The following is a 15,022-nucleotide window of genomic DNA, read 5'->3' as shown; positions in this document are numbered from 1 at the left end:
TCGTGTTATTATCATCTGAGTTATACTAATAAGGTTTTCATTGTACATCTTAGAAATTTTTCCCCCTTTTTTTTCCCTTAGGGAACATCATTGTCTATGGGAATACAATTGACATTTACACCACGGTAGAAACCCTCTTATCTCTTGGAATTAATGGTTCTCGCATACATCTCGTACAGCCTCCACTCAGCTCAAATGTTACTTGCCTTAACAACAGCAAAATCGAAAGTGCTGTTCAGGAGGCACTGTCAAAGGCTGGCGTGTCTGTTTATTATGACAGTATCCTGGCACAGTGGAACGAAGGCGACGACCCAGACCTTATCACATGTGCTGCTTTCACTACTAATACAAAACCATTTAAATTGCAGTGTTCAGTAAGTATATGCTTTCATTGTATTTCCTTCAGTCTGTTTTTTTAAGACAAAGACCATCAAATTCAGATAGTCCCTCGTTGGTTTATCTATTTTCTCATTGTCTCTAGAAGATTGAACATTCACTTGTTAGTCTAAAGAACTGGTTTTTTTAAAAATCCAAATAAAACCATTGTTAATGCCCTGACTGATTTGGATTAAAATGTATTTAAGTCACCTGACTCCCAAATAGTTGTTCGCTGCTGAATGACAAATACTTTAAATTCATTTTCTAAATAATTCTAGAAATCCTTTTATTATTTAAATGCGTACAGTGACTCCTGTCTATAGTTATGTGCATTTGATTAAGTCCTAGTAGAAGCCAAAAATGTTAGGTTAGAGAGGCCTACTATGTAACTTAATTAAAATACATTTTAAACAGATTTTTCTGCCTATACATTAACGACTATTTTTGTTCATTTGCAGTTTCAATATCTTATCTAAGTAAATTATATGCAGTCACAGGTATGGTCCCACTGTATGATTTGGGACAGGTTTTAGCCTTTCCTAATGGACAGAATAGTTCTGGTTTTCTTTATTGGGCTAATCCAGGTGAGTGAGCGCCTCTGATAGAGTTGCTTCAACACGTGCATCCATAGGAAGCCTCTCAACACACCCTGCTGTGTGCACGTTTCTTTGTGCAGCATTTGTGTAATTCTGGAAAGGAAGAGCTGTGTGCCTCCCCCGGAGAGCTCCCCAGGAGTCAGTGGTCCCTGCCAGCTCCTCTGCACTGGAAAACTCAAAGTCATTGGGTTTTCCCAACCGTCTTCTTTTGAACACATGGATAGTTAAGCCATTGCTGATGGAGGCGAAGACCTCACATAACATTTTTACCTGCTAGCAGTCTCCTGACTTTGGTCCCTGTATCAGTAGTGACATTCCTCCCATTCTCTCCTCATACGCAGTTCTTCAATGTCTCTCCTTTTCCCTGAAATCCCTCTATTTTCATCCTTCTTCCACAGAGATCTCTATGTGGTTCTTGTTCTTGCAACTTAATATCCATTCACCACCTCCCCATCAGCCCCCCTCTTTCCCCACCACCTTGCCTGTGCCGTTCCTTCAAGACCCCCATTTCCTTGTGCTTTGTTTCTCTTGCCCTTTTGTGCCCCCTGCCCTGTGCTCATCCTTCCTCCAGCCGTGGTTCTTCCCTCTCGAAAGTCTCTCTTACCCAGCCTTTAAGATAAGAGCCATGCAATTACTTGTGATGTCAGGGGCTTTATATTCTCCAAAACGGGTTCAGCTGTCTTGCAAGGCTCCTGTATCTGCTTTTAGCTGCCTGGGAGGCTGGGCTCAGCAGAGGACAGGGCTCTGGAGAGTAGCCTCTGCCAGGAAGGCAGCTGCATTCACAAGGGAGCAGGCTGTGCAGGAATCGGCACTGCAGCAGCTCTCGGCCTTTTGGGATTTGAGCCAATATCAACTGTTGATTGGCAGTTCTTGGGGGCTTAATTTGTTGAGTCCTGCAGGATAAAAACAACGGGAGAAAATCTCCTCTTTCCCTAAAGCGGCAGCGTCCCTCCCTCCCCTCCCGGGCTGACAGATGGCTCCCAGCCTGGAGGTTGCAGCCGTCCCCTCCCCTCTCCTCCGGTGACACCGTCCTGCCTGTCAGCCGGCAGGATGTGGGGCTGTGTGGTCTCCTTGCCCTCGCGGGCAGAATTTCCCTGATTTTGGATCTACTAGATGGTTAGAACTCCCATAACTGTACATAGTTCATTACTTGTTTTATATGCAAACAGTCCCAGAGGCTCTGGCTCCTCTGCTGCCGCATCTCTGTTGTACCAGTGTTGCTAAAATTACCAGTTCTTTGCTTCCCTCTCCCATGCCTTTTCTTCTAGCTGGCTCATCCATCTGGTCATGAGCTGCTGACACTTGCCCTTAGTCCACAGGAAAGCTCTTTGGTGGTGTAATTGGGTAATACCTTTACCCAGGTCACAGTCATGTCCTCCCTGGGGCTGACACTAAAGGAAGGACATATTACTGATGCTGGTTTGCCCTGATAGTTATGTCTTGGGCTGTTCAAGATGAAGGCAGAAAAATAGCACATGCTCATCTGATAATTTTTCACCCTTTCCTCAGCCTGTACAGTAATAGTTCTTGATGATGGGCAGCAACATTCAACTTGTCATCTAATCATTTTAAAAGCTGAGGGCACTGATGAAGGGGAAAGCTCTTTTTAAAGGCTCTGAAGCCTCACAAACTATGTTGTAGCAATGAGATGGTCAGTCTTCATCTGTACCCTTTACAGGCCATGATCTTGTTTAACACCTCTCTCAACCTCGTCTTTCTTACTACTTTTAACTCTTGATGTCCAGTGTACACTCATGTTTTACACTATTTTTGGAACCTTTGTTCTGCCAGCTTTCAGTTTATCCTTTGTAAGAGACAGCTGCGAAGATGCTGCTTGTAGCTGTAGCTTCTCCCACTTCTGCTGTCTGCAGTGCTCTGAGGGAGGTGAGGGCCTGGGGCAAGGACTGTTCTGTGCCTGTGCCCGTGCCCACCCTGTTCCAAGCTGGAGTGACCCAGTCTCTCTTACCTGCTCCTCATTTTTTGTGTTTCAGAACTGAGACGCCTTCAGGTGATGCAGGTTCTACCTTCCCCAGTGCCTCTCTCCTCAGCTTCATCTGAATGGGCTCTTTTGTCCTTAGCGAGCACATTTTTGGCTCCAGATTTCAGATGGGCTTTTGCATCTTTAAAGTTACTTTTAGACAATGTAGAAAACCAGATAAGACACATCAAGAGAAATGTCAGATGCGTGTGATTCTAAATCGAGTCAAAAGCTCCTCTCTGCTAATCAATGTGCGGAGTGTGCGGAGCGTGCAGACAAAAGGCAAGGGCTGTGGCGGGACCCTGCAGTCCTCGCTCTCGCGCTGCGCTGGATTTCAAAGAGGCTCTTCAGGCATCCAGCACATTTTTCATGACGTGCTGTGTGCACATCTGTTCCACACCGATGCCGAATGCACAGGACGCATCGGTGGCTGCTTCCAGCACCGCCTGCTTTGTAGTGCTTGTGGCGGTGGTGCTGCCTCCGTTTCTGTTTTGGGGAGATGAGGTCTGATCTGTTTCACGTCCCAGGAGAGGGACTATGCAGGTGCCACAAGAAGACAAAAGAAGGGAATTATCGCTAGCTTTTTTCTTTGAGACTTAGAGGAGGAATTTAAGGATTTAGGGTGATTTTCGTTCAGCACCCTTGAAATTTTTCTGTGGGGAAGATGAGCTTGTGGCTTCAGTAGATGCTGGTCCCAAGATAAATCCCTACCTCAGCGCTGGTTCTATAAGGAGGAGTAAGACAGCACAGGCAGTGTTTTCACAGAATGAAAGTCACATCTTCTTTCAGTCCCACAAAGCAAAACATAGTGAATGGTATCTGCTGTGCTCATCACCAGATTCAGTAACCAACTGCCAAATGCACCAAGTACTTTACTTATGGACACAGCCTCCTCTGGGCTGACCTGGACGATCTAGATGGATCTGCTGTCCATCGAGACCTGTGCCCTGTCTCCGAGAGCGGCCAGCTCCAGCCGCTGCAGGCGCAGTAGTCCCAAGCACGAAGGAGGTACAGATTAGTCTGCCTCCTAAAACAAATATTATCCAGATCTGGAATAGTTAGAGATATGTTTCATTCCTGACAAAGTTTGGATATGCTTTTCAAAATCTATGTCACTATCAAGTATAATAAATCTGAATGCTTTCATTTTCATGTAAGTATTCAGTCCTTTTGTACCTCTCACAAACTCCTTGGCCTCCACAGCTTTCACTGACTTAAATTCTGCTGCTCTAGTTTGAGGATGACATTTCCTCTGAACAATTTTAATTTCCTATCTTTCTCTTTCATTGAATATCCCTGTGCTGGTAGCCATGGTAGCATAGTCTGTTGGTAAACAGTTAAGCACAACAGTTGGAAAAATATTTGTAATATACAGTTATCCTGCTAAACTGCAAATTACATTGTACTTTTCTATTACTTAGGGTTTCAGTTTGGCTTGAACATTTGAAAGAAGAAAACCAACTTCATAAAGAGTTCAAGTCTATTTCACATGCTCATACTAACACAGAAAATATGCACATCCACTCAGGCTATCACTCAGGCTATTTGACATTGTTAATATTGGAGTTTTTAAAATAAATCCTATCTAATAACCAGAAGTAGATGAGTCTAGTAATTCCCCTCTCTACTGTCTTTGTTTTAATTTTAGTAGCTGTAAATACTGAATCAGAAGGATTTGTCTGTGTATGTAAAATCATACTTTATTTCATGTTCTTGTTTTTTAAAATAAATAACATTCAGAACAAAGCATACATTTTGATTTATAAAATTAGCCAGTAACTAATATATAATTTACATCTCTCTTTTTTAGGCATTTTTTAGCTTTGCCTACAGGACAGTGGATTATGAAACCTTTAAGGCAATTAATGATGCTTGCCTTGTTTTTGATGGAAGACTTGTGATCGATACCAAATTCTGCACTAATGATGTCAGTATCAGGGCTGCAGGTCCTTTAACAAAATACTCCAGGAGATATTATGTAGATGAATGGACACACAGCAACTTCAGTTCAAAAGAGATTGGCTTTGAGCTTGCTGCATCTATGCTGAATATCTTCGATCCAACCTCTAAGCCCTTTTCTAAGCCACCAGAAGGCACAGACAGACTCATCCCCATGTACAAAGGGTGTAAAATTAAAGGTATGTCAAAATGGATTTCTGTCATACTTTCATACCCTCTTTGGTGGTTTTGCTGTTATATAATAAAGGTAGGTTTGCCTCACCTAAGGTGCCTTCTAATGGCAGTGAAGTCCTCAAAGCTCCTTATTATAGTCAGTGGAGAGAGGTGAGTTGCAGTAAAAGCTCATGCTGTATATTTTTGCTAATAACGGACCAAGTTGTGCTTTCAGTTAATATTGCAGTAAATATGGAGTGTTTCCAGTGAAACTCAGTGTCTTTATTCCAAGTTCAAGATCAATAAAACTATAATCAGAACTTTCAATGTGTGGCTACTGCACCAGCATGTATAAGAGTACCCAAAAAAAGTTTATAACATGAAGTCCACCAAAACAAAACAAGTCCCTTGTTTTCGTTTTAGAGCCATTTAGTAAAGAACAACAACAAAAGATTATGGGAGAAGAACAAATACATACTTTATTTTCTTCTTTGTTTATGATTTAATAAATCTCATACTTTCATTTATGGCAGGAGGTGTTTTTCCTGGAGGTTATAATTACTTGTGTATTTCCAAACCAGAAATCCCCATCCACTTGGACTTAGAACTCGCTCTGTGTGATCATGTAAGTTACATTATTTCACTTTTCTTTGTTTCATTCTTCATTTGGAAAGATGTTCTTATTTAGGATAGCACAGGTATGTGCATTAGTACCATGCATCTTAAAAAAATATCTTGAGTAAGCGTGGCTTTAGGTATGTATTTAGTAGGGACCTTCCAGAGCTGGGACTTACCAGTAAACTGGAATGGAACAAACCACATAAAAACGTATCTCTGATTATTTGAAAATATTTATTTTAATGTAAATTCACTGTCATATTGTAAATGTGAAATACATATAGATAAGATTATCTGATTAACTTTTTTACTGCAGTTCTTAATAACGGTTGGACTAGATGATCTTCAAGGTCCTTTCCAACTTAGATGATTCTGTGATTCTGTGAAATCAATGGAAACTGAAGGGGGTTTTGGTCCTTGAAGGCAGGAAATACTTCTCAAGTCCTAATGCCCTGAACTCTGCATTACTATTTGTAGCACTTTGGTTTCAAATAGCTCCCTAGTGGGGCACTACAGCTCAACTCCTTGACTCTTTTTTTCCAGAGTTGGTGGTTCAGCATCGTACCTGGTTCCTGAGCCATTTGCTTCAGCACAGGTTGGGAGGTTATTGTGTTGGCTTTTCTGCAGTACTCTCTTTTTTCAGAATGGCTTTCTTTTTGCTTGATTCTGTAGAGAGAGACAAGTCATTTTCTTAGTCATATGGAATATGTTGCTTTCCAAGTTCCTAGCACGTATTTAATACACAGCACATCAAGGTAGTGGTGGTATTTGCCATCAGATTTGCATAAGAACAAATCCAGTCAGCTGAACCTGGGTGCATCATATAAATCAGGTACAGCTGGTGAACAAGTATGAGTTACATAACTAACTGAACCTCTTAAATGTTTGTTTCCATACTTTCTGATATTTGGCTTTCTAAAAAGATGCACAATTCCTATAAAGAGGCCATAGGATTGTATTAGCTAGATTTCACTAAAATATGCTTTCAGCCTTAGCACTTAACCTCTTTCCACCCTGCAGTAAGGTGCTATAAATGCATACAGATGATAAAACTTCGCAGTCTATCAGTGAAATTCAGTTGATTTCTAGACTAGTAGGAAAAGAATATATTCTGGAAGGGATGCTCCATTCTTCTTTGCTAGAAATAGCTAGTGCTGCAACCATGAGAGTCATCTTTGAACAGCAAGGAGGGAAGCACTTCACGCAGTTGGGCTACATAGGAGACTGTCCCATGATACAAGCGTGGAGGCGCTTCTCTTAGTGGAGAACCTGACTTGTGAAACAAGAGAAGGACTAGATTCCTGCATTTTAAAGCCAGAGAGGACCATCCAGCTGGGCAAGCTTCTGTTTCATACAGATAATACCTTTTTCCTCAGGGATTTTTGCATCAAACCCATTCTTGTAGTCGATGTAAAGAGTGGCTTTTAAAAGACTACTTCAGTGCTGCTTTTAAAACTCAGACAGCAATGATCCATAGAAAGAAATTATTTTTTTTAAAAAAAGGAATCCATGCTTTGGTGGAAGGAATGGCTCACCTTGTTTTCCAGATTTGTAGATCCAGGATGAGCTGTCTACAGCAGCACGTACTGGGAAGCAGAAAGGACTATCAGGGAGAGAAAAATTGGTTTTGTCACTCCAAATTGCTAGAACATCATTAGAATTATTTTGCTGCAGCTTTGATTACCTGCTGTCTGAAAAGGGAACATCTTTAAAGCCACTCCAGAAACTTCATGTAAATCCTAAAAGAATTTCCTAAGAAAGAAGTAAGAGAGGCCAGTGAAATGTATTAGCCGAGAGATGTGGAAGTAACAAAGGTTACTGTAGCCTAGCAACAGGTTTCAGAAATATATAAAACTGGAACATGAATACAGCTTTAAAAAATAGCTTCAAGCTATTTGATCATCCCACTGCAATGTGAGGTTTGAAACAAATTTTTACATATTTGTCTTTTAAGTGATTGATTGAACTAGCTGAAACTAAATGCTACAGTTTGAGCATCAACATCCAACATTATTATTCCTTTATTGATAGTGGAGTTGGTGTTAGCAACCCTTGGCAGCCCCTGTTCAAATTAGCAAGAGGGAGTCACTGAGAGCAATTCTAAATCATACATATATATGTGTTTGTGTGTATATATACACACACATATACATCTGCCTATGTGTAATGTAAGTATATGCATATATATTTTTTTAAAGGCAATAATCACCATTTAAAAGTCTAGAACATACCCTGAAAGGATATGTCCTAAGAGATCAAGCCCAGGCTCCTGCAGTTGCAGGAGTACATAGTGATATTTATAAAATTTAAAAGTTTCTTTCAGAACTGAACAGGGTCCTTCTTGGTATTTCTTGTTGTAAGGCTGTTCCAACCCATCACACCTCTGACTCCTGGAAAACTTCTACACAAAGCCGAAAATGCTTAATTGATATGTGATAAATCTTTGAGTTGCAACATTGAAGTTTGCTTGTAACCGATTAATGTGGTAGTATCAACCCTCTGCCTATAATCATACGGCTTCTACGATGTGCCATAAATTTGGACTCTGCACATATACTGTTTGTATATCCATATATAAAAATATATATGTATAGTTATAAATCTGGAGAGAAAAATATACCAGTGTGTTCTTCACTCATCAGGATGGTGTCCTCTAGTAAATTATGATATGCCATGTGTATGCAATAATATGGACTCTGTATAATAAATTAGGATGAATAGAGTTCAATTCAGTTGCCTAAACAGAAGCATCTAGTGTTGCTTGGGATGCCCCAGGGCATCCCTCCTGACTTCCAGCTGCTGCTCCAGGAGGTCACAGGTCTCCCATGGATCCTGTGTCATAACTGCCAGCGCAGTTCAGATGGCCCAGATACCCTCAGGTGTCTGAAATGGCACTCAGGATTGGGCAGCCAAAGCCCGTGCTGTGCACACAGTCGTATGCTGCACGGTTTTGTGTGCAGTTAATCAAGGTCTAAACCACATGGAAAATTTTTGTGTCCAAACCATAGCAAAGTGCCTTGTTGTATAAGCCATGTTACCAGGAATGGGTATTCTTGATGAAAAAAAAAGGTACATACCAGCTAGGAAACCCAAGCTGATCCTGTACATATGCCAAGTCAGGTGTTCGTTCCATCTCCACATCTTTCCTTACATTTTCTGTTCCAGGGGATGGAGATTATAACTGGAGAGGCAAGACTTGGGAATTATTTCAGGATGCATATCAACAAATATAGTATGGTAGATAGCATCACCTGCTTCTCAAAGGAACCCTTTCCTGTCTCTAACTACATTTGCTTGTATGGACAGCATGAGCGTCTTCTTAATGATCTTTATTATCGCTGGAATGAAGGGCAGATTACAGATCTTTACAGGTAAGATAAACTCAACATTGTGCATAAAATCTACATTCTGGCAGAATTTTAGTTTTATTTCATTACAGTTTATCGTCTGGCTGTTTTCCCTTACAACAAAAGACAGATTTTTAAAAATGTTTTCCATTATTTGACAAAATTATCAGTGGTAACGCAAGCTCTGAAGAGCTTCCTGGAAAGAGCTGTGTGTCTGAGATTTATTTAGAGAAGGAGCAGTGATTTACTTGACCATCTTCCATCTGAAAGAGCATATCAGTATCTTTATAACTTTTGCTTAGAATAAACGGTAGGCTTAACTCATTAAGCTGAACCTGAACAATCCTTTTTTATTGGAAGATTCATATTCAGAAGTCACTTTTAAAAGTCAGCATTTCTGTCACTTTGAATCAAACTTTTAAGCCAAAGGTTATTAGGGATAATTTAAATGAATCATGGCTCAATTTGCCTGTTTATCTGGTGATAAAACAAACCATAAAGTTTATCCTCTAGACTGTGTTCTCGTGTAAGGGAGTTATTTTAACTTGATTTTATAGCTGGAGCCTGTGTCAGGACTCAGCATATTTACTGGAGGTACCCCATCCAACTTGCAGGACTTCTCCCACCACAGCACTCTGCAGCAATGAAACAGGTCTTGCAGATTTTCTGAGGTGCTCCCCCCTGCCCAAGCAAGCGCAGGGCAGTCCTGGGGACAAGGTGTTCCAAGGCAAGTCTCTCAAGTGGTGGGAGAGACTAATGAGCCTGCCTATTTCTAGCCAAGAAATATGTGCCGTCTCCTCTGAGAGAATTTTTCATTGCTTTTGGAAATGCAAACTTAATTAAGGAAGCTATTATGGAGAGAGGAGTATCTGAAAAAATGAGACCTACCATATCTTTAATCTTCTGCTGCTTCTCCAGAATTTCATATCTTACAAATATTACCTGGCCTGAAAACTCAAACTGGTTTTATTCTTTATACCTCAGTGAAAAGAAGGGCGTTTGAGGTCAGACTTGATTTAAAAAAGCAAACCAAAACAAAAAAAACCCCAGCCTTGAGTTCATTCATGGGGTAGAATTCTTTGAGCATGTAATTGAAACAGGAGGTAAAGAAGAACTTGCCAATACATTTTATTTTGATTTTCATTTTAGAAAATCCCTCACAAGTGGTGGCTTGGGAACCTAAATTGTCACCAATAGAGAAGTGAAGTACCGCATTACATAAGCTGGTTTAGAGACAGAAAGCTAAGCACAGGAACAAATGGTAAATGCTTATCATGACACAAAGCTGATAGTGGTGCCTTAAAAGTCTCCAGGTCTGATTTTGTTATATTTATAACTGATTTGAAGAAAGGCATAAATGGTAGCAAAATTTTCAGATTAAAGAATGTTATCTAGGTAACAGTTTGTAAAAGTTTGCTGTAAAGGATGTGCTTGTGGTCCAAAAGAAACTTTGCATTAAATAATGATGCAAAAAAATCTCTAGGAAAGAAGCACCTGATACCTTGAGACAGGGTCTTAAGAGCCTCTGAATTCCTGTACCTCTTTCTGCAGCTTTTGCACTTCTGCTGGTTCAGTGTCAAAAAGCTTCAGAGAAATATGTATAAGGCATTGTACACTGCTAAGGACAGAGAAATGAGAATGTCTGCTGAAATTGAGGAGGAGGGGGGATCCAGCCAAGCCCTTCAGTTAGTGACAAAAGATTGGTTTGTATGCTCTATTTTGAGAACAGTGGTATCAGCTGCCATCTCAAAGGGTGAACTCCCCTGAAAAGGACTCAGGGCTTCACCGGGACTGGATGTGCAGTTCTCTCAATTCTTCTGATGCGTTTTGCAGTCCTCTTCCTGCACTCTCTCCTCATTGTAAATAGTACAGAGTCCGGCTCCTCATTTTTTTATTCTCATCTTGTACTGAAAGACAGGATGAACCCGGACTTCAACTGTGAGGCTTAAAAGTTTCTTGGACAAAAACGCTTCTTTACAAATTGCACTTCAGGAGACCTTTGTATGCCTCTGCTGAGAGGAGCGTGAAACTTGTGAATTATTGCTGCTACAGGGATTGATTTTGATTTATAGAAAATGTTGGGTTTGTTTTACAAGACAGGAATGGTGCACAGCAAATGTAAAGTTCACATAAACAGTATATTGTCAATAGGTGTTAAGTAGAAACTGAAGGAGGATGACACAATTGTATGAGATGTGGGCTAAGACGGCAGGTAATTTTCTTTCCTTGTCACAGCTGATGCTGGTCAGCTAATACATTTTGAGCACTGGAACAAACTCAATATTCAGGTTGTGGCAAGGTATCATCAGTCTTTTTCACGGTGCAAATGCAAATGCAGTGGTGACCTAATCTTTTCTGTGAACCACAAATGTTGCCAGACACTTACACCTTTGTTGTTTGCCCAGATGGGGTTACAGTGTCAGTTGTTATATATACTAGTAAGTTTCACACCAATATCAAAATCTGGAAGAATAAAACATCTTGCCTTGGGATCTCTGCCTGCAACACAGGTAGCAGTATTTTCCTGATCTTGAAAAAAGCAGCATTTGTTCCCTTTCTCTCTGTTGATGCATGTTGGGCATGTAGCCCAGCCCAGGGACCTCAGTGCAGCTGCACTTACCTGCACTCTTGATAGCTATGCACACAGATTTTGGAGAGATGAGACGTTAATTTTGTGAAAGGACAGCTTATTTCTTCGTGAGAGAAATGAAGAGTGTATTAGCCTTCCTTGCTCTCATGATCGTGATAGGATCCCCACACAGTGCATAAGCTGATCAGGGGATTACAAGATCAAGTTCTGAACATCCACAGAGATTTAAAAAATCTCTGGAGAGATGAAGATCCCAGTGATGATCTGTTAATAGGATGAGACAGGCCAGTCAACATGATGAGAGTAAGAAGTGCAGCTTTATCTGATGGCAGCATATACACTCACTGGGGATAGTCATCAGATCCCACAAGACTGCTTGTATCTGAACTGGTCTTTGCTCACTGGAACCTGAAGCTGTGCAAGGTCAGGGTTCTCTCGCAGCCACACACTCACAGGCCCCACGACCTGCGTGTCTGGGGGGTCTGGCCAGGATCACTAGTGTGCCACACAGAGGGATGCCACTGATCAGGTCCTCGTCACATCTCTTGAGCTTTTCTTAATTAGTGATGATGAACTAGTTTTGGACTTGTCTTTTACAGCCATTAGATGTCGATGTTGTTTGGGACCTTTTGCCTCATTATTTTATCTCACCTCTCATTAGCCCGTGGCAAAATTCCTGAATTACAGTTGCCAGGTTTTTCTTATCTGGTTATTTGATTGCCTCCAGTCCCATTTTTCATCTTCTTTATACCTTATCTTTAGATAGGTTTGTTCCTTCTCTTCTTGTATTTGGTCATTTGAATGAAATCACATGTTGCTCTGTAGCAATTAACATATGCTGTTCTTTAATCCCTGCTCACTTGTTTCTTCTGGTGCTTTCACACACTCTCACACACACACACACACACACACATTTCCATTCATATCAGTCTTAGTATTTCTGTTCCAAATGTCTGTACTATGAGGAGGATACATTCTCTAGCTAGTTTAACAGGTGGGAGACAAGAGTAACCCACTGCCGTAAAGGGAAAGCACTTTGCAGTCAGCCAAGGCTGAATGAAAGTACTAGTGAGAGAAGGAAGAGACAGTGAGAGGAGGAAGCAATCTGCCTGTAATCTCCACATAGCGGTCCTAGCACAAAGCAAACTGGCACAGGAAATGGCTTCTTTGAGGAGGAGGTAGAGCAGTGGAAAAAGGCTGGCAATAGAATGTAGTCTCGTAATATATAATATAATATCATATCATATATACAATACATATACATCCACATAATACAATGTTCTATACAATCTACATATATATATACACACAATATACAATGTTAAAACCTAGCCGTGAGGAGATTATCTATTAGAAAACCATGAGATTGAAAAATGTTTTAGCATCTCTTCTGAGATGAAGATTGTCCTGAGGCTTTTATGTAGATAAAAAAGTGGTGTCTGGTCTTCTTTTGGTAAGGAATATGAAAATGCATTCGTTGATTTCTCTGTGTGTGATAAAAAGAAGAAAAACTGTTTTGGGTGGTGTTCACGTGGTCTATAATGATCTCACATGACTGTGTGAATGCAAACCTGATGTTAGGACTAAATTTCTCTCTTTGACTTTGAAAAGAAATCCTTTTAAACTACTACACATTACACTTACATCCACTTGCAGTATCTTCTAGCAAGATGTGAAGTGCCCTTAGTGGAAGGAAAATGTAGACTGTGAAAATGTTGTGGTTTGTTAATTAAGCTTCTAAACTTGCTGGTTTGAAACCAGGGTTCATTCCCCTCCTTCCTTCTTTATGCCTCTATTTTGGGGAGGGCCTTCCTATAAGGCAAGAAAGTACAATGTTTTAATCTTTTGGTCTGCATTTAGATTTCTCAGCATGGCATCTAGTTCCAGGAATGGACACAGTGGAACAGCTGTCACCTGGGAGCTAATTTATTTCTGTGTAGCATGCAAATTATCTTTTAAATAATTAGAGACTGCACCTAGCAATGAATTTCCTCACTGATTTGCGTTCGGTCTAAGGGCTGAAAGTTAACCCCATGATACCGGATTTCCTGACCATAATGTGCCAGTCCCATTTTCAAATTAACATTAACAACAGGCCCTCAAGATTCAGCTAACTTGAAGAAGTAACCCCTTCCGGTTGTGCGTGTGAAACTGCAGCTAATGGTAATAATGAGATAAATAACATTTCCTTTTGTTGAGAGAAAAGTTCCATGGATCTCAGTATGAGATCTCCACATGACTAAAAGCTGTAGGACTTGACCCACAGCGAAATGGAAGATTGAAATCACCTCTCTCACCTCCTCCCTTCCCCCTACAGTGAATGTACTTTGTGGAGGAAGCTAGGCAGGGTGGTGGGCATACATCGCCCCATCCCTGGTGCAGGTCAGAGGGGTCCACTAGTGGCTGCTCTCCCAGCCTTGTTCTGTGCCAGGGAAGGAAGCCCCTCAGCCCCTAGATTTGCAGGACCAGCAGTCCGATGCCCCCAGTCACATTAAAACTGATTATGTGTATTCAGACTGCTGCCCTTTAAGACTTTTAAGTTCATGAATTTATCAGCCTAGAAAGCAGTAATCAAAATAGCCAGCATAAAATCATCTGACTCTATTGCCACAGTCAGTTGGCTACAAAATGCACTAGCCTGCTTGGGAGTGTAAGCTTTTAGTGAGCTAGATATCCCTCCTCCGTATTAGTGTTTTCACAGCTCACTGGAAGCCTCAAATGCTTTTGAATTAAAGTTTTCTTCAGGGAAATAATGCTTTTAGCTGTTATAGTTAAACCAGCCAACGCTGTATCTGATGGAACTAAAGAGTTTTAAAGTTTCTTCTCCTTTCTCCTCCTTTAGCAGACAGGTACTGTGGACATTTTTAAAGGTGGTCTTGGTGCAAGTCTACAACTGCACAGTTAAAATAAATGCTCCTCAGAATGCCTAGCTGCCTTAGCTGTGATCCCAGTGACATAGATATTAATGTGATAACAACAGATATTAGTCTTTTTCAAAAGTAATTGCCTATAGTTAAGCTTCTGCAGCCATATTTGAGCCAGGTTCTCATAGGTGTTAGGTACTCCAGCTTAATTCAGAGTAGCGTCTGAGTGGGCTCAGTTCATTACTTAGCTAAACACAAATTCAAGAGCCAATGTTTTTGTTTCTACCTATGCAAACAACAGCTGAGGAAATAGGCTGTTAAGCCAGAAGATGACCACATCCAGTCAGACAGCTGTCTCTTCTGACTGCACCCCAGTAGGATGCACTTCATCCCTCTGAATGTTTTATAGGATGCCAAGGCCTACTGGGCAAATTGTCAGGGCCTTGGACAGGCAATATTTACTGACCAAGAAAAGTCTCATCCTCATTTGTCATTGTGCTACAAGAAAAAGGCACCATTACCATCAGTAATGGCCACAC

General features: G+C 40.9%; 1 protein-coding gene across 1 annotated transcript in view; it reads left to right on the top strand.

Annotated features, from left to right (window-relative positions):
* Positions 1–15,022, top strand: part of CFAP61 (cilia and flagella associated protein 61) — a 119,631-nt gene that overhangs the window by 83,633 nt on the left and 20,976 nt on the right. The window contains exons 21-24 of the mRNA XM_074864088.1: positions 82–374; positions 4,763–5,090; positions 5,598–5,689; positions 8,848–9,053. Of these exons, the coding sequence (XP_074720189.1) occupies positions 82–374; positions 4,763–5,090; positions 5,598–5,689; positions 8,848–9,053 (919 nt within the window). The remainder of the gene's footprint in view (positions 1–81; positions 375–4,762; positions 5,091–5,597; positions 5,690–8,847; positions 9,054–15,022) is intronic.

Source organism: Strix uralensis, chromosome 3, assembly GCF_047716275.1.
Source record: "Strix uralensis isolate ZFMK-TIS-50842 chromosome 3, bStrUra1, whole genome shotgun sequence".
Lineage (NCBI taxonomy): Eukaryota > Metazoa > Chordata > Aves > Strigiformes > Strigidae > Strix > Strix uralensis.
The sequence above is the reverse complement of the archived record's forward strand: the minus strand, read 5'-3'. Positions and strand labels throughout refer to the sequence as shown.